Here is a 26,259-nt window from a genome sequence, read left to right as displayed (position 1 = left end):
CCCTTACAAACCACTTTGACCTACAGGAAAGCCTAGATTAAGGCTTACCTGTAGGTCCAAGAAATATCTCCTAAACCTACATGGTTTAGGAGATATTTAGCAAAAGACAGTCTACGACGCATGCACGCAGGCGCACAATCGCCATTAGCAGCATGCCGCTGCTAGCGGCGATATGCCGTAAGTGGCGGCTCCAGTGCGCATGCGCGGGAGTGACGTCATAGCTGCTCCGGCGCTGTGAGTGGCCGGAGCAGCGATACCCAGAAGAAGATGGATGCAGGTAAGTGACACATAATGGGCTACTATGCGATGCATAGTAGCCCATTATTCTTTACCTTTGCAGGGTTTATCAGGGTTTACTTCCTCTAACACTGGAAACAGCCATCAGAATGTGTATGTTGTTTGAACATTCTAAAATGGCCACTAAGGAACTAAAAAGAGGCAGAAGTATTTGTGGTGCAAAAGAATGAAAGGCAATGCAGCAACTGTGGTAGTGAACATGCTACCAAGCACAAGTGCCTGGCTTTTAACCCTTTCATGACTAAGCCTATTTTTGACATTTGGTGTTTACAAGTTAAAATCCATATTTTTTGCTGGAAAATTACTTATAACCTCCAAACATATATATATTTTTAGCAGTGAATCTAGAGAATAAAATGGCGATTGTTGCAATATTTTATGTCACACGGTATTTGTGCAGCGGCGTTTTAAATGTAACTTTTTGGGAAAAGGGACACTTCCATGAATTAAAAAAAACGAAACAGTTAGCCCAATATTTTTGTATAATGTGAAAGCTGATGTTACGCCGAGTAAATAGACACCAAACATGTCATGCTTTATAATTGCATACCCTTGTGGAATGACGACAAACTATGGTACGTAAAAATCTCCATAGGTGACGCTTTAAATTTTATTTACGGTTACCAGGTTAGAGTTACAGAGGAGGTCTAGTGCTGGCGCGACTTCAGTATGCATTTTCTTTGCTGCGCGAGCTCACGGTGACATTTAAAAAAAAAAAAAAAAATCTTATTTTAAAATGGTTTAAAAAAAAAAACGTATCACTTTTATTGCTGTCACAAGGAATGTAAGCATCCCTTGTGACAGTAATAGGTGGTGACAGGCACTCTTTATGGAGGGATCGGGGTCTAAAAGACCTCCAAATCCCTACTTTGCACTTCAAAGTATTCGAATGGCCGTTTTCGGCGATTCTGAATACTATATATTTTTTTAAACTGGCACCATTGGCAACCGAGTAAATGGGAAGTGACGTCATGATGTTGCTTCCGTGTTTACAATTAGGAGACTGGAATGAAGCCGCTTACGGATTCATTTCAGACTGTCCCTAGCCGCCAGAAGCGGCAGATTGTTGATCGGGGCTCCCGATGGTACAGGAGCCCTGGTGGGGTGGGGGGGGGGGCCCCCTCCTGCTCTTCCGGTATAACAGCCGAGCGGCTTTTAGCCAAATTGGTTATCATTGGAAAGCCGATCGCCGGCTCTAAAAAACAGTACCGGGATGATGCCTGCAGCTGCGGGCATCATCCCGGTATAACCCCCGAAAGCCGAGGCCGCACATCTGCATACGCTCAGCGACAAGGGGTTAATAAAAGATGTAACTCATGCAACAACTGGAATCATTTTCCAAAATGTTGTAGGTCCAAGCCTCAAAATAGAGGTGTGTGGATGACACCATCTAGTCATACTAAACAAAAACGTACACCAAATTAATGAAATTGAAAGGGATGATCACCAAAACTGTTTTCATTGTGAAAGTGTGGACCTAACTGCAAATAAGGGAGAAATATTCAACACCCTCTCAACAGAATGCAACAAACATGTCAAGTTGAAAATTGACACTGGTGCCAAATGCAATGCAATGTCATGTCCTTACCCACATTGCACATTGACCCCAAAGCTGAAATTGCCCAAATAAAGTAAACCTGATAGCTTATGGCAGTTAAACAATTCAGACATTGGGCACTTCTGCCTTGGATCTATCAGGGGACAAGCTGCTATTCCACATTGTGGATAGAAATGTTATGAGCCTGCTAGGCTTAGCAGACAGAATGAGCTTAAATCTAATCAAACTCAGTCCAGAAGTTCATATGCAATACAACATGCGCCCGACATGATGGCTTTGAGGACTTACTTCGAACTGATACTGTTGGTAAGCTTCCAGTCATGTATCACAAGCGCTTAGCTGAAACTGTACAGCCTACCGTGTGTGCCCCTCGAAGGATCCCACTGGCTATAAAAGACAGGCTTGTAAGAGTTGGAAAGGATGACTAGACTGGGCATTATTGCACCAAGTGCAGGTGGCTACCCCCTGGGTGTCTGCCATGCTAGCAGTAGTCAAGAAAGATGGCACTGTCCACATATGCATGGGTCTTGTGCACCACAATAATGCTCTCCTGAGGGCCTCATATTACCAGTTAAAAACTGTAGAGCAAGTGATCGCTGACATGCCACAGGCAAAGGTCTCCAGCATTCCAAACGCAAAATGGGGATTCTGGCGAATCCCTCTGGCTGAGGAATCATGATTACTCAACAATTATGACCCCATCTGGGAGATACAAATGCTTACAGATGCCATATGGAATTTCAACTGGAAGCAAAGTCTTTCAGAGATGTATGGAACAGCCTTTTGCTGGACAGCCATGTGAAATAGTCGTGGATGATATCTTTGATTTGGGGATCCTCTGTTGAAGAGCATGAGAAACGACTTAAATGCGTATTAGACCGTGTCAGAGCCATCAATATGCAACATAACCCTACCAAATGTTGCTTCAGGGTCTCAGAGGTGCTATATGTTGCACACCTTCTCACAGATAAAGGTGTCAAGCCTGACCCAGAATAAACCAAAGCCATCCATCAATTGCCTGCTCCAGAGGACAAACATGGATTACAAAGGTTTCTTGGCATGACCAATTATCTCAAAGTTCATTCATCACTACAGTGAGATAACAGCTCTGCTCCATCAGCTTCTGCATTAAGATACCAACTGGTGTTGGACTGAACATACTGTTGCTACAATGATCGCAATTAACTAGTCCACCTGTCCTACAGTATTTTGATGTACATAAGCACATGGTTTTGGCTGCTTATGCTTCCCAGCATGGTCTTGGTGCAGTCTGTCTTCAAGAGGGGAGGGCCTGTGGCTTTGGCATCAAGAGAAATGTGCACGTGTAGGTTCTGACGTTTATGCAGCCCTACGCAACACATCGAGGGATGGCATGCCTTCTCCGGCACAATGTTTACTATCACGACAAACCAGGACTCCAATTCCCATGATCCCATTCCAGCTCCTGCCAAGAGTTAAGACTGATGTTCAGGCTGCTTTATTTACACTCAGGCAAAAGGGAAAGATAAGCCATGACAAATCAGCCAGACGCCTTTGCCCTCTGGAGCTTGGGCAGGTGGCAAGGATGGAGACAGCCCGTGGGTTTGACAAACTGGCCCGGTTCATGGAAAGGCCTGCCAACCAAACAGCTATGCTGTCCATTCTGATGGTAGGACCACAAGCCCCACAAGTTGTTACTAGATCTGGAAGAGTGTGTAAACCCAATCCAAAGTTCCAAGACTATCACACACACTGACTTTCACTCAGCATCTTTTGTTTTATATTGTAATTTGCTATTGTTCCTTGCTATGCTGTACTCAATATTATTCACGATTTATATAGCGCCAACAGTTTACAAAGCGCTTTACAATGTATAGGGGGGGACAACACAATTACAGTACAACACAAAAGGGACAGGAGGGCCCGGCTCGTACAGCTTTCATTCTAAAAGGGAGGGGGTGGTGGTACAAAGGTAATAGCTGCAGAGAATGATTTGATGGGGGTGGCTCGGGGACAGTTAGGTGGGCGTGGGATAGGCTTCCCTGAATAAATGAGTTTTCAGGGAACTCCTAAAGGTGGACAGGGTAGGGGCTGAGTGGACAGACTGGGGCAGGGAGTTCCAGAGGATGGGAAAGGCTCTGGAGAAGTCTTGAAGGAGAGCATGAGAGGTGGTAACAAGGGAGCTAGAAAACAGGAGGTCCATGGAGGAGCGGAGGGGACGATTTGGGCGATATCTGCAGATGAGGTTGGTGATGTAGATGGGGGCGATGTTGTGGATGGCTTTGTATGTTATGGTTAGCATTTTGAATTTTACACGGTGGGGTAGGGGAAGCCAGTGAAGGGATTGGCAGAGAGGGGCAGCAGTCACGGAACGATTAGTGAGGTCTAGCAGCAGCATTCATAATAGACTGAAAGGGGGGGGGGGGATAGCCTGCTTAAGGGTAGGCCATTAAGGAGATAGTTGCAGTAGTCAAGGCGGGAAATAAGGAGTGAACGAGTTGCTTTGGGTTGTCATTAGTCAGGAAGGGTCGAATTCTGGAGATGTTGCGGGGGTGAAGGCAGCAGGATTGGATATGGGGGCTGAAGGAGAGGTCAGAGTCGAGGATTACACCCAGGACCCTGGCATGTGTGGAGGGACTAATGGTTGTGTTGTTGATATTAACGGTGAAGTCACGGGGGGGGGGGGGGATCGTGAAGGAGGAAATAAAACAAGGCCAGTTTTAGAAAGATTGAGTTGGTTCTATATTACACTTCATTTATGCATATCCTTTCTAGAAAAGGGGCAAGATGTAGAATATGTAAGTGTTGTAGTTACACAGCCGTGTTAGGACCTGGGGGTGGGAACAGGAAGTTGTGAGGCAAAACTAGAAGAAATAGGTTTTACATGTGGCTCTCTGCCAACGGGAACAAGCTCTTCGCAAGATTCACCTGAATATTCAACATTGCTTCTACAAAATCGACACCATCTAAGCCCTCCATTAACTTCTTGGGAATTCAGTCCCTGATGCTGCGCCCAGCTTCCTACCTTCAGTACACCAGCATAGACGCATTCAGATACACGTGTGAGGGGTGACTTTAGCTGGAGGATGAGGAGGACTTCTGGCCTGACCATATTCTGTTCACTATAGGCACACTGACAATTCACAGCATGTGAGTGTATACAATTTTTTTTTATTTTTTTTATTTCCCCACTTAATAAAGAGATTTATTGCACTATGCAACACACTTCCTTTGTTTTTCTATAAAGTTCAACATGAAACTTGTAAGGAAAATATTCTATTTTGCCTGCTTTGTTTTTTACATTTTGAAGTTTTTTTTTCTGTCCAGATAAGGCTGGTGCCATCTTTGAACGTGTCCAGAATATTACTTCGGTAGCATCCTCCTAGGTGAGTAGCTAAGACAATAGTTCAATTTAGTTTTTTTTTGCTCCTCTAATCATTGGAGCATCTATTGACTTCTTTGGGCTGTTCTGGATCGCCTGGGTTGCACCATTTCCCCCTGCCTTCCAGAGGCTTCTATCACATAGGTGATGGGAGAGTGCAATGAGCAGCTTGATTTATTGTGCTTGAGCGAATCCATGGGGAGGTGTGCCCAGTAGGTAGCTGAAGAGAACATATATAGGCTGGAGGTCAGGAGCAGCTGGGCTCTTGGCCTTGCTGGAGACGTTCCACAGCCTCAGGGGCTGCTGACCATCTGAAGCAGTTCCACTAGCATTTGCTGGTGTTCAAGGTTTGAGCTGTGACAGAGCTGGGGCCCCATTTCCAAGTATTTTTGGAGCTAGCTAAGGGACTTCCATTAAGGATCTGACCTTGAGAGTCCATTGAACAATGCTTGGAAGCTGGAAAGTGTGTAGCTGTCCAGTGGCATTGTGAGCATTAATCCCTTTTTCTGAAGATTGTCCGGTAGAAGCTGGGAGTGAGTGGCTATCCTGCAGCCAAGCAACACCTAGAGGAAGCTAGGAACTACGCAGCTGTCCCGTGACAGATCTCTGGTGCAAACTGGGAAGTGTTCTGTTGTCCTATGACATTGCGAGTACTGACCTGAGCTTAGGATCCTGGCGACTGTGTGCGGTTTGACTTTGGGACGATAAGTGCCAGCTCTTACTGAGACAGCTTTTACAGGGCCTCAGTTCTGGCCACCCCCCTTGCTCCATGGCCTAAGGACTGTTCAAAGATGACTAGCCTAGTGAAGTGTCCCCTACTGCTACTGTAGCAATATGGACTATAATTGCCACGAACAGCTGTTCCCTGCCTTTGTATACCATGTTATCCCTCTAGTGCCCAGCGTTATCTGACATCATATTTGTGAGCCCAACCAAAAGGGTTGTGGGATTGGTAGTTCCAACAGATGGCTGTTCCCCTGTAGGATTACACTTTCGGACTACATATCCCAGGGATCTTTGCTACCAGAGAGATTTCTGGGAAGAACTATAAAAAAAAACAAACATAGACCCGCCTCTTGCTCTCTCCATCCTGGGCCTCGTGTGTGAAGGACCTCTCCACACAGGGAGAGTGAGGTTGCGGCCCACCACGCGGTCTACAGCATTCCTACCTGACTGAGAAGGGAATCGGCGCTGCCTGCCATTATCGGACATTGTGTTGACACCATCCCTATAGTGCAGCTACCCACGCTTTGTGCCCCATAGCAGGGAAGATCACCACAAGCAGATCTGCAGCCAGAACATCAATTCGGGAGTCACTACCTGGAAGGCGTTGAATCGGCCTGGTTGTTAAGAGGACTGTCGCTCACCTTTGCAAGTCTTTCCTTTGCTTCATTGGGACACTGTGCACAGACAGCTTTACCTTGGGAACACTTTACCACATTTTTGTTTGAACACTGTACATAATTCTCTTTAGCTACAGTCATCACAAGACATATTACCACTCTGTTACTATATCCTATTGGATACAATTAACAAGCTTCGACTGCCAAAGACCATCAGATCTACAACAGCGACATTCTGTCATTGTTACTTGAAGGGCCTTTACACAATCCATGTTAGCTGCATCTCTCATTAGGATCAGAGGTTAGACAGGCCGGCCTGGGTTCTCTTTCAAGTAGTATTGTCAGTAGTGCTGCTTAACTTGTTTTATGCTTTCAGGTTATACTCAATTGGTAATCTACTGTACATATGTGTATTTCTACTATTCTGTTGCTGCAGTCTGACTCAACTGACTTTTCTTAAGTGGTGGTTTGGCTGAGCTTGTGCCATTACCTTAAACTCAGTTGAATAATTACTTCTTTGTACAATCTACCTTAACTGAAGTATTACAGTAAACGTTAATAAAATATAAACGCATTGAGTGCCGTCTTATTACTTAAAGGTGTTGCATGATGTCTGAACCCAGAGTGTGTCAGGTGGGTTCAGTGCCGCCTACAAGTGCGCGCCCCCCCCTTCAGTGCCGCCTACAAGTGTGCGCCCCCCCTTCAGAGCCGCCTACAAGTGCGCCCCCCCCTTCAGTGTCGCCTACAAGTGCGCCCCCCCTTCAGTGTCGCCTACAAGTGCGCGCCCCCCCTTCAGTGTCGCCTACAAGTGCGCCCCCCCCCTTCAGTGTCGCCTACAAGTGCGCCCCCCCCTTCAGTGTCGCCTACAAGTGCGCCCCCCCTTCAGTGTCGCCTACAAGTGCGCCCCCCCTTCAGTGCCGCCTACAAGTGCGCCCCCCTTCAGTGCCGCATACAAGTGCGCCCCCCCTTCAGAGCCGCCTACAAGTGCGCGCCCCCCCTTCAGAGCCGCCTACAAGTGCGCGCCCCCCCTTCAGAGCCGCCTACAAGTGCGCGCCCCCCCCTTCAGAGCCGCCTACAAGTGCGCGCCCCCCCCTTCAGAGCCGCCTACAAGTGCGCGCCCCCCCCTTCAGAGCCGCCTACAAGTGCGCCCCCCCCCTTCAGAGCCGCCTACAAGTGCGCCCCCCCCTTCAGAGCCGCCTACAAGTGCGCCCCCCCCCTTCAGAGCCGCCTACAAGTGCGCGCCCCCCCTTCAGAGCCGCCTACAAGTGCGCCCCCCCCTTCAGAGCCGCCTACAAGTGCGCCCCCCCTTCAGTGTCGCCTACAAGTGCGCCCCCCCTTCAGTGTCGCCTACAAGTGCGCCCCCCCTTCAGTGTCGCCTACAAGTGCGCCCCCCTTCAGTGTCGCCTACAAGTGCGCGCCCCCCTTCAGTGTCGCCTACAAGTGCGCCCCCCCCTTCAGTGTCGCCTACAAGTGCGCCCCCCCTTCAGTGTCGCCTACAAGTGCGCCCCCCCCCTTCAGTGTCGCCTACAAGTGCGCCCCCCCTTCAGTGCCGCCTACAAGTGCGCCCCCCCTTCAGTGCCGCCTACAAGTGCGCCCCCCTTCAGTGCCGCATACAAGTGCGCCCCCCCTTCAGTGCCGCATACAAGTGCGCCCCCCCTTCAGTGCCGCATACAAGTGCCCCCCTTCAGTGCCGCCACATCAGAGCACATCAGTGAAGGAGAAAAATTACCCATTTGCTACATTTTATAACAGAAAATTTTCCATCATTTTTTAATTTGTTTAGCAAAAAAAAAAAAGAAAACCCAGTGGTGATTAAATGCCACCACAAGAAAGCTTTATCTGTCTCAAAAAAATTATAAGAATTTCATATGGATACAGTGTCGTATGACGTTGCAATTGTCATTCAAATTGCAACAGCTTAGATTGGCCTGGGCAGGAAGGTGGTGAGTGCCCGGTATAAGTGGTTAAAGATACATGGTTTACACTTAGCACTTGTTGCTTGAATGTTGCACCCATTTGATGAATTGATCATAGATTTATTGATGTATTTTTAATATTTACAAGTATGCTCCTTATTAAAGAGACCGCATACTCTCTTCCAGACAATATTCCAGGTATTGAGTACTCCAATATTGAGTTGCAGCAGGCTTTTTTGTTGTTTCCCCCCTTTTTTTCAGGTAAGCACTAAGCGCAGATAGTAAAGCTTTTTATTTTTAGCATATATCACATACCAGAACAGACACGTGTAATGACAACCAGAAGGTCTTACTTAGTTCAGCCAATACTCACATAATTGTGAACGAGATCTGGGTGACTTCTTTCTACACCATCATCTAAGATGCTGACCACCACATTCTTCCCAGTGTATCCTCTCTGCCAAGCTGCCATAACGTTCATTTCTGACCGGCAGCGGCTGCTTTTATCCCCACAATGCTGAAGAACACAAAACAAAAAAAAGGGTAAAAATCCACAGAATTTTAGATAATCATCAGGCTTTATCATGAAGGCACAACAAAGAGAACTAAGGATGTACAATGTACAGTAGCCAAAGACAGACTTCGAAAACTACATTAACCAGGAAACTCCATCATACTGGACATCTCTATTCTTCGTACGGCTTTCTAATGCACAAGCCCATCATGAACTTGTTCTGGGAGGTTTCAGGATAATTATCTTGCACACTATAACTCCAGTTTTCATCGACTGGAAGAAGTTCATAACAAGCAAGTTGGACTTAGATTTTAAAGCAGATATTTGTTAGTACGCGGTTATCAAATCCAAATTTACGTGTTTGGCTTTGAGTAGTGGTGAACAGTGAATGAGGGATACTCATGGCGGAAAGATGTCTCATAGCTGTTAGCTTGAAAAACACTAACCCACCTCAACTGCTAGAATCAAAAACAAAAAAACATAGAACTCATGGAGAAACAGCCAGACTTCATGATAACCGAGTTCCATAATAACATGTGGAAACTGTGCCACTTTGTTGACACCCTCTCCACCCCTAACTTAGCCGGTTTTTCACCCATGGGGCAACCTCTAAATCTACACCAGCCATTCCCAACCAGGGTTCCGTGGAACCCTGGGGTTCCTCCAGATGTTGCTAGGGGTTCCTTGAGCTGTGGCTGATGAACCACCTATTTGATGATGTCTACAGAGTTCAAGGTTCAGCACCACTTAGCAAAGCCAGCAGCAACAATACCAAATATCTTTTTGGCTGTATTGAAGGGTGGCATTCTGAACACCACTTTAAGGGGGGCATTCTTCCTATTGACCACCAATGTAAGGAGCATTGTTCCTATTGAGCTCTGATTTGGTTTTGGAAGGGTTCCTCGAGACATGTTTTTTTGGGGTTCCTCTAGGGTTAAAAGGTTGAGAAAGCCCTCCTTACACTTTTGAAATGCTGCGGCTCTCTTTTTCTCTTTCCGTCTGTACCTTTTCCTTTGTGCTCCCAGAATATATGATGCTTCAGAAACCATGACCCCTCTTAGAGGTTTCTGTGCACCTTTATGCAATCTCCATGACACAGTATACTTTAAATGACGTGACAAAATCACTTACCTTACGCTATTGTTGGTTACTAAATATAATGTCCTCCCTATTTACTCAGGGATGCTCCGTTTTATATTTTGCCGTCTTAACCCACAGTACTGTGAGCTTGTTTTATGCAATGTGAAGTATCGTATTCCATGTTTGTACCTTCTTTCATATAAATCAGGGGTCTCAAACTGGTGGCCCTCCAGCTGTTGCGAAATTACAAGTCCCATCATGTCTGCCTGTGGGAGTCATGCTTGTAACTGTCAGCCTTGCAATGCCTCATGGGATTTGTAGTTTCACAACAGCTGGAGGGCCACCAGTTTGAGACCCCTGATTTGAAAATTCTAATAAAAAGCTTTTGGTGGAGAAAAAATATAATTAGTGTGGGTGTGGGTGCAGAGATCGTTCATTGATGTCTAACGTGTGCCATTGTGGTTCCAATGAGAACAAAATATACTCCATTGGTGACAGTGGGTGCAAAAACGATGCAAGTGTTTGTATCAGTGGGGTCAAACTACACCCCATAGTTTGTCTTTGATTAGATTTTTTATTTGTATAAAATATTTAATAAATATTGAACATGCAACCATTACACCGGTTTTGTAAAGTATTTTAAGCAACTCTTTCTTTTGAGACTTGGTCTCTCTAAGAAATGAGGGAAAAATCAAAGGGAGAAGGACCAGTCACTTTTAGACCTCTTTGGGGTGTTTTTCATGCGCTTTAGCGTTAAAAAAAGTGCCTGTAAAGTGCCTGTAAAGTGCCTGTAAAGTACTTGAAAGAGCCTCATCTACAATCCCAATGTAAAAGCCCGAGTGCTTTCACACCGAGATCCCTTTCACACTCGGGCGTTTTTCAGGCACTTTAGCTTTAAAAAAAAAAAGCGCCTGAAAGAAGCCGCAACTGCAATCCCAATGTGAAAGCACTCGGGCACTGCACTGGCAGGGCGTCAAAATAAGCCCTGTAAGCAGCTTCTTTGCAGCGCTTTTGGAGCCGTTAATACATCGCTCCTAAAGCGCCCCTTTTCATTGAAATCAATGGGAAGCGCCTGCAAAAAGCCTGAAAAGTGCCTGAAAAGCCCCTGCAAATAGCTTTCGGCAGAGGCGCTTTGTGGGCACCTTTCACCCTTTATTTGGCCACTAGCAGGGGTTAAAAGCGCCCCACTAACGCTCAAAAAAAAAGCTGGTAAAGCGCAGCTAGTTTAAGCTGTGCTTTGAGCATTTTTTGGGCGCTGGCAGTGTGAAAGGGCTCTTAAAGCACTTGGGCTTTCACATTGGGATTGCAGATGAGGCTTCTTACAAGCGTTTTACAGGCGCTTTAACACTAAAGCGCCTGAAAAACGCCCCAGTGTGAAAGGGATCTTAGCTGTATGTGTAATTTGTGCTTCAGCTGTGTAAACGGGCTTTATTTTTAAAAAAAGGAAAGCAGGTAAAGTTAGTTTTGCCAACACAAAAATAAAAAAGCCTGGCGATGTAAAGTGGCAAATGTGCAAAATTCTGATTTACCTAAATATATAAAAAAAAAAAAGCAGCAAAAGCTACTTTAGCTCCGAGGACGACATTACAAACAAAAACATTCTACTTTCCCTTTCAGGTGAGTTGGCCGGCATTAGCCCAACACCGGTACAACTTCACCTTAACATAAGTGTAAAATCACACGGCTGAACGAGGTCTTCGGCACACAAGCCACCGTTTACATGGAAGCGAGTGGAAATGTATTTTTGGAATTTTCAGACATCTAAGCACTTGGCATACGCAAGTGGGCACTCTATCCTGCCAGCAAATAAATGTGTAGATTGGCGTACTTACCAGATACCACATGTTTGACCAGATGGGGTCATTAAAGTACAGGCTGGAATCTGCTCGGATATGCCGCTTCACCCTTTTCTTCACTTGCTGCTGCTGCATCCACTCCACCTGTACGGGAAACCGGAGGAAATCAGCTAGACTTCACATAGCCAAGATAATGGCCATATATTCAATGTAAAAATGATAAACTACAATAAAGTGAAACTTTACTCTTCCAATCAACATTTTTAATCCTCATGCTGCCAGCATTAGTAAATAGATAGGAAAGTATACAGTGAGGTAAAAAGGTATTTAACCTAGAGGTCGACCGATATATCGGCCGATATTTGCCGTTTTTTAAATAATCGGCATCGGCCGATTGTGCTGATAAAAAGCCGATTCTACAGTGGGACTTTGAAATGACTTCTGTAAGAAGTCAGTGTAAGTTGCCTGAGTTGTCATAGCAACACTTTCCTCCTCTCTGGGCAGACTGCCAAGAAAAGAACTAAATGATACAATGTTTACACTTCTGAATGAATGAAGTCATCTCTGTGTAGAAGTTCTCAGTTTAACCATTTAAAGACTAAATCTTTTCTGACACTTGTTGCTTACAAGTAAAAATCCTGTATTTTCTGCCAGAAAATCACTTAGACCCCCCAAAAATTATATATATTTTTTTTAGCAGAGATCCTAGGGAATAAAATAGCGGTTGTTGCAATATTTTATGTCACACGGCATTTGCACAGAGGTCTTTCAAATGCATTTTTTTGGGAAAAAAATACACCATTTAAAAAATAAAAATAAAATAAAAACAGTAAAGTTAGCCCTTTTTTTTTTTTTTTGTCCAAAAGTTTTGACTACCTGTTTTTATTTAATATACAGGTTTTTTTTTTTAAATCTAGATCATACATACAAGTAAACTGATTGGAGGTTTGTTTTGTTTAATAAATGTTTAAATGTAAGAAATTTTCTGTATCACTTATGAAGACTGCTTTCACACTGGAGCGGGCAGGCGTTGATGGTAAAACGCAAGTTTTAGCGGCTCTTTACCATCATTTTAGCGGTGCTATTTGGCTGCTAGTGGGGCACATATAACCCAGCTAGCGGCCAAGGAGGAGGTTAAATGCGCCCATGAAGCACCGCTGCCAAATCGCATTGCATGCGCTTCAGCAGTGGTGCCCATTCATATCAATGGGCAGGAGTGGTGGAGGAGCGGTATATACCACTCCAAACGTGTTGCTTGCAGGACTTTTTTTTTTTTAAGATCCTGCCAGCGCATCGCCTCAGTGTGAAAGCACTCTGTCTTTCACACAGACTGCAGGGGAGCCATTTTGCAGGCACTTTACAGGCGCTATTTTTAGCCCAAAAGCGCCTTAAAAAACGCCCCAGTGGGAAATGTGTGTTAGATCAAGGGGGATTAAAAATAAATAAATAAAAATCGGCTTAACATATCGGCCCAAAAAAAATCGGCATCGTATATCGGCTTTCGGCCGCCATGATTTCTAAATATCGGCATCGGCCAGAGAAAAACCCATATCGGTCGACCTCTAATTTAACCCCCTGCTAATTTTGTACGATTGCTCACTGACCAAGAAACGGTCTAATTTAATGGTAGGTTTATTTTTACAGTGAGTGATGGAACAAAAAATATCCAGAAAAACTCATTTCAAAAAAGTTATAAATTTGCATTTTAGGCCGTGTTCACACTACTACACGACGGTAGGACGACTACCATCCTACTTTGCTCTGCAACATCGGTCCTACATCCATCAGACTTTCATGAACAGGATACTACTTTGATCTGACTTTTCAGATAGTATAACTTGTCCTTTGACCAATCAAAACTAACACAATGGGAGGGGCTACAGCAGGGGGCAGGAAATAACACAATGTCGGATGCCAAAGTCGGATGATTAGGACAAGGATCTGACTTTGATCCTACTTCAGCCCATTGACTATTATTGAAGTAGGATCAAAGTCAGACCAAAGTAGTACAGGGAGCATTTTCAAAGTCGGACCGACTTGTGTCAGACCAGTTAAGATGGCTCCCATAAGGGAACATTGATTTTCATACGTCATGTGACATGAGCTCCCAACGTCGGAGCGTTTGTGGTACCAGTATGAACCCGGCCGCAATGAGTGAGTGATTCCCTATCAATTAGCCAGATTTCTGGCTCCCTGGTGTCTTCTATACCGGTAACAAGCTGAGATTAGGACCATTCTTAGCCCTGGTTCACACTGGAGTGTTTTGACATGACAACTCGGCGACAATTGCTGTCAATGGCACCGTCTGAATCTGTGTGAAGCCGCAACTGCGGGGCTGCACAGATTTCAAAAAGTAGTTTCTTGTACTACTTTTTGCGATTTCGGGCTGCGATTTACATGGACATCTGTGCACCAACCTGGGGGGGGGGGCACTAGGCAGGGAGGGAGGGATCTGGAGTGCTGGCGAGGGACCAGAGAAGATGATTGGGGCTGCTCTGCGAAAATCTATTACACAGGCAAGTATGAAATGTTATTTAAAAAAGAAAAAGAAATATAAAATAAGAAAATTGCTTGATCAACAGTATCCAATTTTTCAGGGGGAATCCCTTTCGCTGAGCTTTTGTATTCTGACAGCGGGTTTCTACAGGGTAAGCAAATATCTACATATCAATGGCATGTGTATTGTTCCAGATCTGTTCAGTAATGCAGCTTGAAACTTTCCCTCTGTAAGACTGCTCACTGCTGCTCTTTGTGCAGAGTGACTGGTCTTGTCTCCGCCCCTCCTGTCATTTTCTGCAGGCAGTCTGTAGTGGGTGGAGCCTGCTGGGTCCCTCCCACAGCTCTGCTCTCTGCACAGGCCATGTGCAGCACCATTGATAACGGCACCTCTACTTATACAAGTGTAGCGCCCTGCTCCTAATGAGCAGACTATTGTTTTTTTGTAAATTTAAATTGTCTGAGGCTGCAGTTTGGCTCAGACTAATTATGTCAAAGTTCTGGTTTCTGTACCAGTTCAGCTGGGTTGTACTAGTTTCCACTTGGCTGTAGGTGTCACTGTCACCACCGGTAAGTGTTGGAAATGCAACAGGCTGAATGCATTGAATACCCCTTTTACTTGGAAATAGCCCAGTGGGAGTGGTTCACCTGCTGTGCATTCTGGGTGGGGGGTACTTAAGGTACTGACGCCATTTTTGAGTGTCTTTTTCCGGGGTTCCTTATCCCGACCTCATGGCCCTCCTGGCCTGGGGTGTGTGCAGCCTGTTCCTGTGTCTCGGGGACGGCTGGCCCAAGGCTTTGTAACAAAGGGTGGGCCCAAAAGTCTTGGTGCCTACCGATCCAGGGGTGGTCCTGTGCTGTCTTGCCTGCGGGGAGAAGCTAAGCGACTGGAGGATCCAGGGGAGGACTTTTTCAGGAGAGGACCGAGCAACAAGGCTGGTATCTCTGGAAGAGCCTGGAGACTCAGTTGGAGGATGCATCCAGGGTCACCTATCACACAGTATCACCAGATTGGCTGAAGGAAACTGGTACGGTGTGACAATTCTTTAATTTCTAATTAAGTTGTTGGTTGTGCTTTCCTGTGGCAGACAATTGTACAAAGATTTCATTTAAATTTACAAGTCTGTGGCAGAGACTTTGAGCAACCCACCGGCTGCTAGGTCAGTGATAGAGGCCTATCCGATGATTGCTGGATCCAGTTTGGAAGCGGTTTGATAAAGGAAATACCTCTAACCCGCAATTACAAAGGTACCTGAACTCCCCTTAAGCCTCAATTGCAAAACTTTATGTTTATCTCAAATAAATCTTTGGAAAAAGGATTAAGTGTCGGAGCCAACATTCTTTAAATTTACTCTACAATGGGACCCCTGAGACAGACAAAGTGAGCAGGTGACGTAACGGTAAGCCCAATAAAAATTCAGCAGCTCCTTCGGGAGTCAGTGCTACACAAGGTAATCTCTGGGTTTGCAAAGGCATTTGGTGCATACAAAGTGGATTTATATCCTTTTGTGACTATTGAGGAATATATTTAAATGAACGTTTTTATGCCCGGAGTTCAGCTTTAATGTCTACAAGAAACCGGAGATGTGGGAACACCTAGGAGAGTTCCTGCTTTATCAGCAAAGAGACCTCACCTCTGTTGTTCCCAACATACATCAGAAACCACCAGTCTTTGTAAGCGATATATTTTTGGCTGACACCCCGGGATCACTTTGGGACGCGCTACAAGGGAGATCTGAGATACTAGAATGTTATGGCAAGAAGGGAATTTAAAAAGCAGCAAAATTCACACTTCCTGAAGCTGATTAGATGTAGCTTTACCCTATTAGCATTTATTAAAACAGCCTTAAAATAGAAAACTGCAAATCTATTTATGTAGTGTTGCTGGTTTATCCACCTACACAGACTGTACAAAATACCGCAATGTCTACCATATCTGAAAAACAGATCAAACATAGAACTGCAAAGACACTTTTCATTCATGTGGTGCTACCCCCGCAGGAACCGCCGGTTATTTGTGTCCATTTCATCCACTCGCAGCATGCACACAGCATTTTCAGCATTCTGCCTTTGGCTCAAGAATCAGTCTAGGGCAGTGGTCTCCAAACTGCGGCCCCAGGGCCGGATGTGGCCCTTTTGCTTGCCTTCATCTGGCCCTGGGCTCTTCATGCTGACACCAATGTTGGAGCACTATTCCTCCCACTGACACCAATGTTGGGGGGGACACCATTCCTCCCACTGACACCAATGTTGGGAGGGGGGGGCACCATTCCTCCCACTGACACCAACGTTGGGGGAGCATTCCGCACCATTCCTCTCACTGACACCAATGTTGGGGGGGGGGGGGGGGAGCACCATTCCTCCGGCTGACACCAATGTTGGGGTGGGCACTTGGATGGAAAAAGGGAGCATGGGATAGCCCATAACTAAAACTTTACTACATTTCTGGCTGTTCTGCACAACTCTTGAAATCCTTGTACAACTTTGTCTGCATTCTCTTAGCAAAGTGCCAAAGAAACCCCAGTTGCCTGTGACCTGTACTTCACTCTCAGTTCCCAGTACCTTACTGTCAATCCTTGCAGCACTGGGGTCTTGTACTCAGCCACTAGTATCATCGGTTGCCTCCTGCCAATATCCCTCCAGGCTCTCTCTAGCGATGTAGACTCATGCCACCTCTTGGACAACTTGGGCTCTATCCCACAGCTCCCCATTGGCTCTATCCTGTGAGCTCTCTCCTGGCCCTCTGCATTTTTGGGCTGCTTTTCAATAGACTCCCCCAGTTAAGCCTAGCTGGAACCTCAGCGTCTTTAGACTGGCTTCAATTCCCGCCTTCTGCCCAGGAGGGACAGGCCCCCATATCAGGCGGAACCCAGAAACACTACACCACATCCTGCAAGCTGCCCTTGCTGCACGGGACTCAGACTATTTATGGACCCTTACCCGCCTTCTGAGTACATCTCATCGTGGATTGGCTGAAGTTCCATAAACATTCAGGCTGCAGTCTCTGCTATCTTCCCACTACGTTCCCACTACGTTCTAGAAATCTAGAGAAGCAGCAGAGCAGCATTGCAAATGGCAACCAGCCCAACCTATAACTGGCCTTTTCAGCAAGCAGCACTTGGAAGGGCGACGCATGTTAAACAAATTCCCAGCTCACTTATCAGTCAGCCTGCAACAAAAGTTTTCACACATTTGCAAAGGTCACCTTACGGCACCCGTGTACTGCAGTCCTAACTAAATTTTGATAGTCTCCAAAGTTGGAGCGCATACAGTATATAATAATGGATGGATTAAGGACAGGTTTTCCTAGAGGGACACTGCAGGGATTTGAACAACCTTTGTTGCAGACTGCAACCTTTTCTTATTCTGAAGAAATAGCTGTGTGTGTGTCCATGTGCAAAGTGAATATCAATCAGCTTCTGCACCTATATAGTTCTAATGAGGAAAGTGACAGGATCTGCATCCCTTTAGATGTGATTTCCCTTTGGGAGTATCTCCCCAAAAATGACGTCGTAGGGGGCCTAAAATCTGACTTGTATCTTAGCGCAGACTTCAGGGGAAAAAAAACGGTGAACCAATCACATGAGCAGGAAATTACATTTCAGGGGGGAATTCTGTACATCTGTATAGCCGTGGCCAAAAGTTTTAGAAATTACACAAATATTCATTTTCGCAAAGTCTGCTGCTTCGATGTTTTTAGATCTTTTTGTCAGATGTTACTATGGTATACTGAAGTATAATTACAAGCATTTCATAATGGTCAAAGGCTTTTATTGACAATGACATGAAGTTTATGCAAAGTCAATATTTGCAATGTTGACCCTTTTTTCAAAACCTGCAATTCTCCCTGGCATGCTGTCCACCTGGGCCACTTCCTGACTGATGGCCTCCATTCTTGCATAATCAATGCTTGCCGTTTGTCCGAATATGATATGATATTTTTTTTAGTTCAGCCGCCACTTGAAGATTAACCACAAGTTCTCAATGGGTTGAAGGTCTGGGGAGTTTACTGGCCACGGACCCAAAAATGTCGATGTTTTGTTCCCTAAGCCAATTAGTTATCACTTTTACAATATGGCAAGGTGCTCCATCATGTTGGAAAAGGCATTGTTCCTCACCAAACTGTTCTTGAATGGTTGGGAGAAGTTGCTCTTGGAGGACGTCTTTGTACCATTCTTTATTCATGGCTGTGGTCTTAGGCAAAATTGTGAGCGAGCCCACTCCCTTGGCTGAGAAGCAACCCCACACATGAATGGTTTCGGGATGCGTTAGTGTTGCCATGACACAGGACTGATGGTAGCGCTCATCTTTTCTTCTCTGGACAAGGGTTTTTTCCAGATGCCCCAAACAAAGTCAAAACCATCAGGGAAACAATTTGTCAGAAGAAAACATCCGACCTCAGCCAGCAAATACATAAAGAGGATGTCTGCACCAACATACCGCAACCGCCGAAATTTTCACTATCCCCAATTACCGTAGACACCGCAAAAAACATCATTAATAAACTGCGTGACAGTACCTCACCTATTGACATCATCCCCACAAAACTACTGAAAGAATGCTCCGACATCGTGACTCCAACCATAACCCACCTCATAAACCGATCATTCCACGAAGGGATTGTTTCCAGCATCCTCAAACAAGGCATCGTCAAACCTCTACTCAAGAAACCAAACCTGGACCCTCAGGAGCCAAACAACCATAGGCCAATTATGAGCCTCAACACCATTTCTAAGATCATGGAGAAATCTGTAGTACAAAAGCTACAACTTCACCTGTATACTCAAACTCCTGGACCCGCTGCAATCAGGCTTCCGCCCGGGTCATGGAACAGAAACAGCTCTCCTCAAGATTTGGGATGACGCCCTCGAAGCAGCAGATGACGGAGAGCTGTGTCTCCTCGTACTGCTAGACCTAAGTGCAGCGTTTGATACAGTAGATCACAATACTCTACTCGTCCGCCTCACAGAAGTAACCGGAGTCCAAGACATAGATCTCCAATGGTTCGCGTCCTTCCTAGGAAATCGGTCACAGACAGTGAAACTAGGAAAATTCCTCTCCGAAACTCGGGCAGTCACCTGCGGAGTCCCTCAAGGCTCTCCTTTGTCACCCGTTCTCTTCAACATTTACATTCGCCCACTCCTTCAAATCATCAGATACTCAGATCTCTGCTTCCACTCTTACGCTGACGACACGTAGCTTTATTTCCGGATCAATGGAAAAAAAGATCAACAACTTGAAAACTGCCTCAAATCAATAGAGGACTGGATGACCACCAACTCCCTCCAGCTGAACCAATCAAAGACAGAGCTTCTTATCTTACACCCAAATCATAAGCCCGCAACCAAAACCTCCTGGTCTCCACCAACCGTCTTTGGGCAGACTATCTCCCCAAAGACCAAAGTGAAGAGTCTCTGGGTTATTTTAGATGCACAAATGTCAATGGATGCGCAAATAGGATCTGTAGTCAGTGGATCTCACCATCTGCTGCGCATGCTTCGCAGACGCATCCCTTTTATCCCAAAGAATGACAAAGCAGTGGTAGTTGGATCATTAATTCACGACTGGACTACGCAAATTGGCTTTACATAGGATTACCACAATATCAACTTGCACGATTACAACTGATCCAAAACACGGCGGCAAGGCTGATAACAGGAAAAAAACCCTGGGAATCCATCTCTCCTTCGCTGAGGAGCTTACATTGGCTACCCGTAAAAAATCGGATCACGTTCAAGACCCTTTGCCTCACCCACAAATGCGTGCATAGAGAAGCTCCGCAATACCTAATGGAGAAAATAAATCATTACACACCAAACCGCAGTCTTCGATCAGCCAACAAAAACCTCCTCCTCGTGCCCAAAGCCCGGTATAAATCCAAGGGGGATCGGAGATTCGCTGTCCAAGGTCCTCGGCTATGGAATGCTCTACCAATCAACATCCGCCTGGAAGAAAATCACCTGGCTTTTAGGAAAAAACTCAAGACCTTCCTCTTTTAGCAGATGATCAAAGCTCGCCACAGCGCCTAGAGGCGATTCAGTTCGCATTGTGCGCTATACAAGTATTTCATTCATTCAAAAGGGAAAGTGGATTCAGAGAAAATGACTTTACCCCAGTCCTCAGCAGTCCAATCCCAGTACCTTCTGCAGAATATCACTCTGTCCCTCATGTTTTTCCTGGAGAGAAGAAGTTTCTTTGCTGCCCTTCGACACCAGACCATGCTCCAAGACTTCTCCTCGCTGTGTGTGCAGATGCACTCACACCTGTCTGCTGCCATTCCTGAGAAAGCTCTGCACTGGTGGTGCCAGCTCGATCCCACAGCTGAATTGTAGGAGGCAGTCCTGGCACTTGCTGGACTTTCTTGGGACCCCTGAAGCCATCTTTACAAATGCAGTGGAATTTTTTTTTGGGGGGGGGGGGGGGGGGGGGTCAAGTTCATTTTCATGGCAAAGAGGGACTTTGCAATTAATTTCAATTTATCTCAATCTTCATAACATTCTGGAATATATGTAAATTGCCATCATAAAAATGGATGAAGCAGACTTTGTGAAAATTGATATTTGTGGCATTCTCAAAACTTTAGTCCATAGCTGTGTACAGAACGCCTCTAGGTTGCCATATTGCATTTTGCAGAAAATTACAGTGCTGCAGATTGAAAACAAGGTCATTTTAATTTACAATAGGACTTGTGCCACAATTGTATATGCAAGATTATTTTTCCCATGAAAGTGGAGTTACCCTTTAAGTTCTCATAACCTGAATTTTGATGTTGTCAGATTTACAGCCATTCAGAAAATAAAGTTGATGGCAATTAGCAAGCACAGCAAAAGGATGAACAAGATTTATGAAAAAAAAAAACTAGAGCCATGCAGCAAGCTGTGCTTCCTTTGCTTAAATGCAAATTTTCCACGGTTGACCGAGATCTACTTGTAATGTAAATTTCTGAAGATTTTAAATTAGTTGCCAACTTATCCTGGAAGGTGCGAGTTGAAAAATAAACAGTATTATATTAAATCATTAGAGCGCTATCTGTAGTGCTACCAACATAAAGTGGAAAACAAGTGTCCTCTGCTCATTGGTCACCGTCACTTGTATCTGAACGGGACCAGAAGATGGACAGCCAAAGGAGAATTGGTATCACACTTCATAGGTCACCTTACAAGACTTGTCCCTGGACCTTCATTGCCGGAATGTCCTAATATTTTATAATTTAGGTTGGGTCATTTCTGCTCCAAAACACAATACGGAAGCCGTATTGCAACATTGCCGGGCGGTAGAGTTTGCCACCTCATCTCTTTAAAACCAAACATTAATTACACAGATTCTGGGGCTAATTTAATGTAAATAAAGCACAGAGTTTACCACCTTAAACAGCCACAGAACCTGTGTAATTAATGTGTTTGGTTTTAAAGGGATGAGGTGGCAACCCTATGACGGGCAGCCGACAGGTGTCCTGCCTGTTTTATGCCGCCGGGGGTGGGGAGGGGCAGTGCTGTGGGGGTAGGTAAATGGAAAGAGGCAGATGCGGGGCTGTAAGTTAGGAGGGTTGGGACGAGGGAGGGTCGGAGCTAACAGAGCGCAGAGTGGAGCCCCTGGCAGAAAGTGTCCCCTGTGTGGCTCTCTCCTCCCTCCCCGCTTGGTGCGGGTCTATATTGATCTGTCTGGGGAGACTCCCCAGAGCAGGAACTGGCAGCTCTGAATGGGTTCAGCAATAGCCCTGAGCTGGAGACCACCTCGCAGTGGGCCCCCCTGTTCTTTGCTTGCGCACCCCCCCCCCCCCCATGCATGGGCTCAGACTGTGGCTCCGAGTCGGGTCTGGGCAGCCCAAGAGTCTGCTTCTCCCTGGACAATCAGTGTGGCCACCTATCAGGGCCACCTCAGCCGCACAACATTCGTGCAACCCAGCAGTGCCCATCCGTGCAACCCAGCAGTGCCCATCCGTGCAGCCTCATCACCACAAATTAGTGAAGAAAAAAATTACTTATTTGCAAAATTTTATAACAGAATTTAAGAAAAAGTTTTGTTTTTCAAAATTTTAACAAAAAATAAAAACCCCAGCAGTGATTAAATACCAACAGGAGAAAGTTCAGTCCTAATTAAAAAATAAAAATGTAATATGAGTACAGTGTTACATGACCACACAATTATCAAAGTGTGGCATTGGCCTGGGCAGGAAGGGGGTGAATGTAACCAATGGGCAAAAGGTTAAAAAAAAAAACTACTAAAAAGATGCTAATACTGGCCCCCCCTACAAAAGCACCACTCCGCGCCCAGGATAACAACCCATAGGATTACTATGTAGATATATAAATATTAGACTTGTGCACAACAGAAAATTTCGTTTAGTTTCGGTTCGTTGTCATTCGTAAAATACATCATATCGTTCTGTTATATTCATTATGTTACGTTAATAAGTTTTCAGATAATTCGTTATTCGTAGAGTGTCGAATTCATTCGTTCATATTAGTTGAAATTCGCTATTTATGTATGTATAGACATTCGTGATAATGATTCGTAGTTTGGAAAGTCGTTTGTTTATTGAATCTTTTAACACACACAATGACAACGTCTCTTCTCCTCGGCTCAAATACAATACAACACCCTTCTAACTCAGTTCTCAGGAATGCACTTTGCCAGTAATCCATCCTCCGGCACAAAATTAATTACCTGATTGGACTATAAGATTTACTTTGAGCTGACAATTTGTTTCATTAGATCTTTAAAGAATTACAGAATCATGTCGAATTCATTCGTTATATTTCTTTCGTATTCGTTGTTATTCGTTATTTTTTTATTCAGACATTCGGATGCATCCGAATGTCCGAAAGATGCAAAATTCGGCCGAATTTCGATTCGTTACGAAACGAATTGCACAAGCCTAATAAATATCAATCATTAAAAATACAAAAAAAAAGCAACTACTTAAAATATACGTATAAAATTGAAAAGACAATACTAAAAAAACCTCTGAGAGGAAGTCCTTTAAATATTGCAGTAGCGCTTATGCCAAATAAATCAACTGACAAACTCTCATGATAGTTCATATAAGACTCACTGGAAGGAGATCAGATATAACTTGTGATGTGACTTGCTGAAACCCCCATCCACCAGACACTCCACCACGTGAGATAAATCTCCCCATTGGGGGTGCACTCACCAGAATCACCGTAATGGTATACCTTGAATTGTAAATGTTTCTCCATCGCTATTAACCAACCTCCGATCACGCCGATTAGGGCTCTCGAAAAGACCATGTGGAAAAATAATGAAACATCCACATAGCAGAATACTGCATAAAGATTTTTAATGAAACCTCAAAAAAAATAAAAAAAAATAAAAAAAAACACCCTAACAAATTAAGCGTACATCAAGCATATATGAAGCAATTATAAAGTGTGGTGTGCTTGTATAGTCACCCGGTTCACGGTACTCGGAGGAGAACTTATGCTGTGTACATCAGTGATACTACTTCCTGGTTACCAGCCCGTGGAACGCACACGTCACTTCCGGCCAATCACCTCGTTGACGCGTTTCGTATGCTTGATGTACGCTAATTTGTAAGGGTGTTTTTTTGAGGTTTCATTAAAAATCTTTATGCAGTATTATGCTATGTGGATGTTTAATTTTTTTCACATGGTCGTTTCTGGAGCCCTAATCAGCGTTGGTTAATAGCGATGGAGAAACATTTATAATTAAAGGCATACCATTACGGTGATTCTGGTGAGTGCACCCCCAAAGTGGAGATATATCTCAGGTGGTGGAGTGTCTGGTGGATGGTAGTTTCAACAATCTCCTTCCAGTGACTTATATGAACGATCATGAGAGTTTGTCATTTGATTTATTTGACATAAGCGCTACTGCAATATTTAAAGGACTTCCTCTCAGTTTTTTAGTATTGTCTTTTTTTTTAAATTTAAAAAACACCTGGCTCCTAACTTTTTATTCTACAGGGCCTCTTTTGGAAAACATGGAATTAAGGCTGGGTTCACACCTATGCAAATTGGGTGTGGCTTCTTACCACATCCAGCTCACATAGCAGGAGAACGCGACTGGCTCTCTATGGAGGCGGCTCACGTATCTCCGCAACAGGTCCGGTGCGTTTTGCACAAAAAACGTGCACTTTTTTTGGTCCATTTCAGGTCTGAATTCAGCCTAAAATTCGGTCTGAAATCGGACCTGAAACAGTGAACCAGAACGCACCAGATCCCTGTTGTTCGACTGATGTGGTAATGGCGTGAACCCAGCCTCAGGGTTTAAAGTGGCATTAAACCCAAAAAGTTATATAGTTTACTAATTAGATGTGGTGGTTGCATTCATTTTCTTTTAAGGCTTTTTTGCTCTCTGCTTTTACCTGGTGATCTGGCCAGTAACACACCTCCTGTATTAGAGCACCCCACTCTGAATGAAGGAGCACAGGAGGCACCTCTGGACAGCAGCATTGCCAGTCTGGAGGGATGGAGGGAGGGCATGTTAGATGTACTAGCAGATTTAAATACACTAACAATTTGAAGCCAAACTCCAGCTCACTTTATAATCACTCACAGCAACTGTTTTTATGCTTTTGGGATAAAGGTTTTACATAAGTCTAACTATAGTGGTCGCAATTACAGCCTGGCCCCATGCCTCAGGGGGTCAGTGTAAACCGCCCCCCGGCACATTTGTCTACACCTGGAGAGGCGCGGTGGCATATAGAGGAACTGATGCCCTGCATTTTTTGCTCTTGCAGCCCCTGAATGCCTACAGGAGCGAGAGGAGGAGAAGCAGGCATTTAGCGGCTGCAGAAGCAAAATGCCGGGCATCAGTTCTGCTATATGTTGCCGCTCCTCCTATCCAGCCTGGTGCTAGGCATTTCTGGCATTTGTCATTTGCAAGGACCATCGGCTCAGCACCGGGCTCCCACTGCTTGCGTTTAGGCTTCTCCTGCCGGGTAAGGCTAGAGTGAGCATACTGCGAGTCCTACTGTAAAAATGCCCCCTTTTATCACACTGCCCCCTCCTACCTATCACCCCCCCCAACCCACCTGTCCCACTCCCACCCGTCACACTGCCCCCACCCACTTGTCGCCCCCCAGCCCATCACACTGCCCCCTCCTACCTGTAGACCCCCCCGCCCACCACACTGCCCCCTCCTACCTGTCGCCACCCCAGCCCTTCACACTGCCCCCTCCTACCTGTCGACACGCCAGCCCTTCACACTGCCCCCTATTGCCTGTCACCCCCCAGTCCGTCACACTGCCCCCTGCTACCTGTCACCCCCCCAGTCCGTCACACTGCCCCCTCCTACCCGTCACCCCCAGTCTGTCACACTGCCCCCTCCTACCCGTCACCCCCAGTCCGTCACACTGCCCCCTCCTACCCGTCACCCCCAGTCCGTCACACTGCCCCCTCCTATCTGCGGCCCCCCCACCTACCTATCACACTACCCCCTCCTACCTGTCGCCCCCCCACCGGGTCACACTGCACCCCCCCACCCGTCACACAGCCCCCTCATCACAACACCCCCATTATACTGCCCCTTGTCACAACATCCCCCCCCCCCCCCGTCATACTGCCCCGCCCCTCCTTTCACCCTCCTGTCAAGCTTTCCAGGTACCCTTCTGTCACACTAATGCGCGCCCCCCCCCCCCAATAGAATACTTTTTATAATGTGTGCACAAAAGCCAAAAATTGCCCCTGTAGGAAGTGGTTACACAAGAATGGGAACAGAAAATCAAATGCCCACTCTCAGCTCCTTGCAATGTGTGTACACAGCACACAGCCTGAGGATGAATGTGTGTCCATCGGTAGGACGTCAATGTCGGAGATTTTTTTAGTGACAAATCCTAAGTCCCGATATCTTCCTTCTCCAAGTTCCAGAATCTTCTCGTGTTCCATGTCTCTGCTCATCCCCATCCATTAT

The 26,259-nt window shown here is 45.5% G+C and overlaps 1 protein-coding gene across 2 annotated transcripts in view; it reads right to left on the bottom strand.

Annotated features, from left to right (window-relative positions):
* Window positions 1-26,259, bottom strand: part of PCSK6 (proprotein convertase subtilisin/kexin type 6) — a 357,311-nt gene that overhangs the window by 196,548 nt on the left and 134,504 nt on the right. For both annotated transcript variants that reach the window (XM_077473028.1, XM_077473027.1), the window contains exons 3-4: window positions 11,902-12,009; window positions 8,849-8,992 (exon numbers count right to left, since the gene is read on the bottom strand). In XM_077473028.1, coding sequence (XP_077329154.1) covers window positions 8,849-8,992; window positions 11,902-12,009 — 252 coding nt within the window. The remainder of the gene's footprint in view (window positions 1-8,848; window positions 8,993-11,901; window positions 12,010-26,259) is intronic.

The sequence above is a fragment of the Lithobates pipiens genome, unplaced genomic scaffold, assembly GCF_037356315.1.
Source record: "Lithobates pipiens isolate NorthernLeopardFrog02 unplaced genomic scaffold, aLitPip1_a1.2 Scaffold_8, whole genome shotgun sequence".
Classification (NCBI taxonomy): Eukaryota; Metazoa; Chordata; class Amphibia; order Anura; family Ranidae; genus Lithobates; species Lithobates pipiens.
The sequence above is the reverse complement of the archived record's forward strand: the minus strand, read 5'-3'. Positions and strand labels throughout refer to the sequence as shown.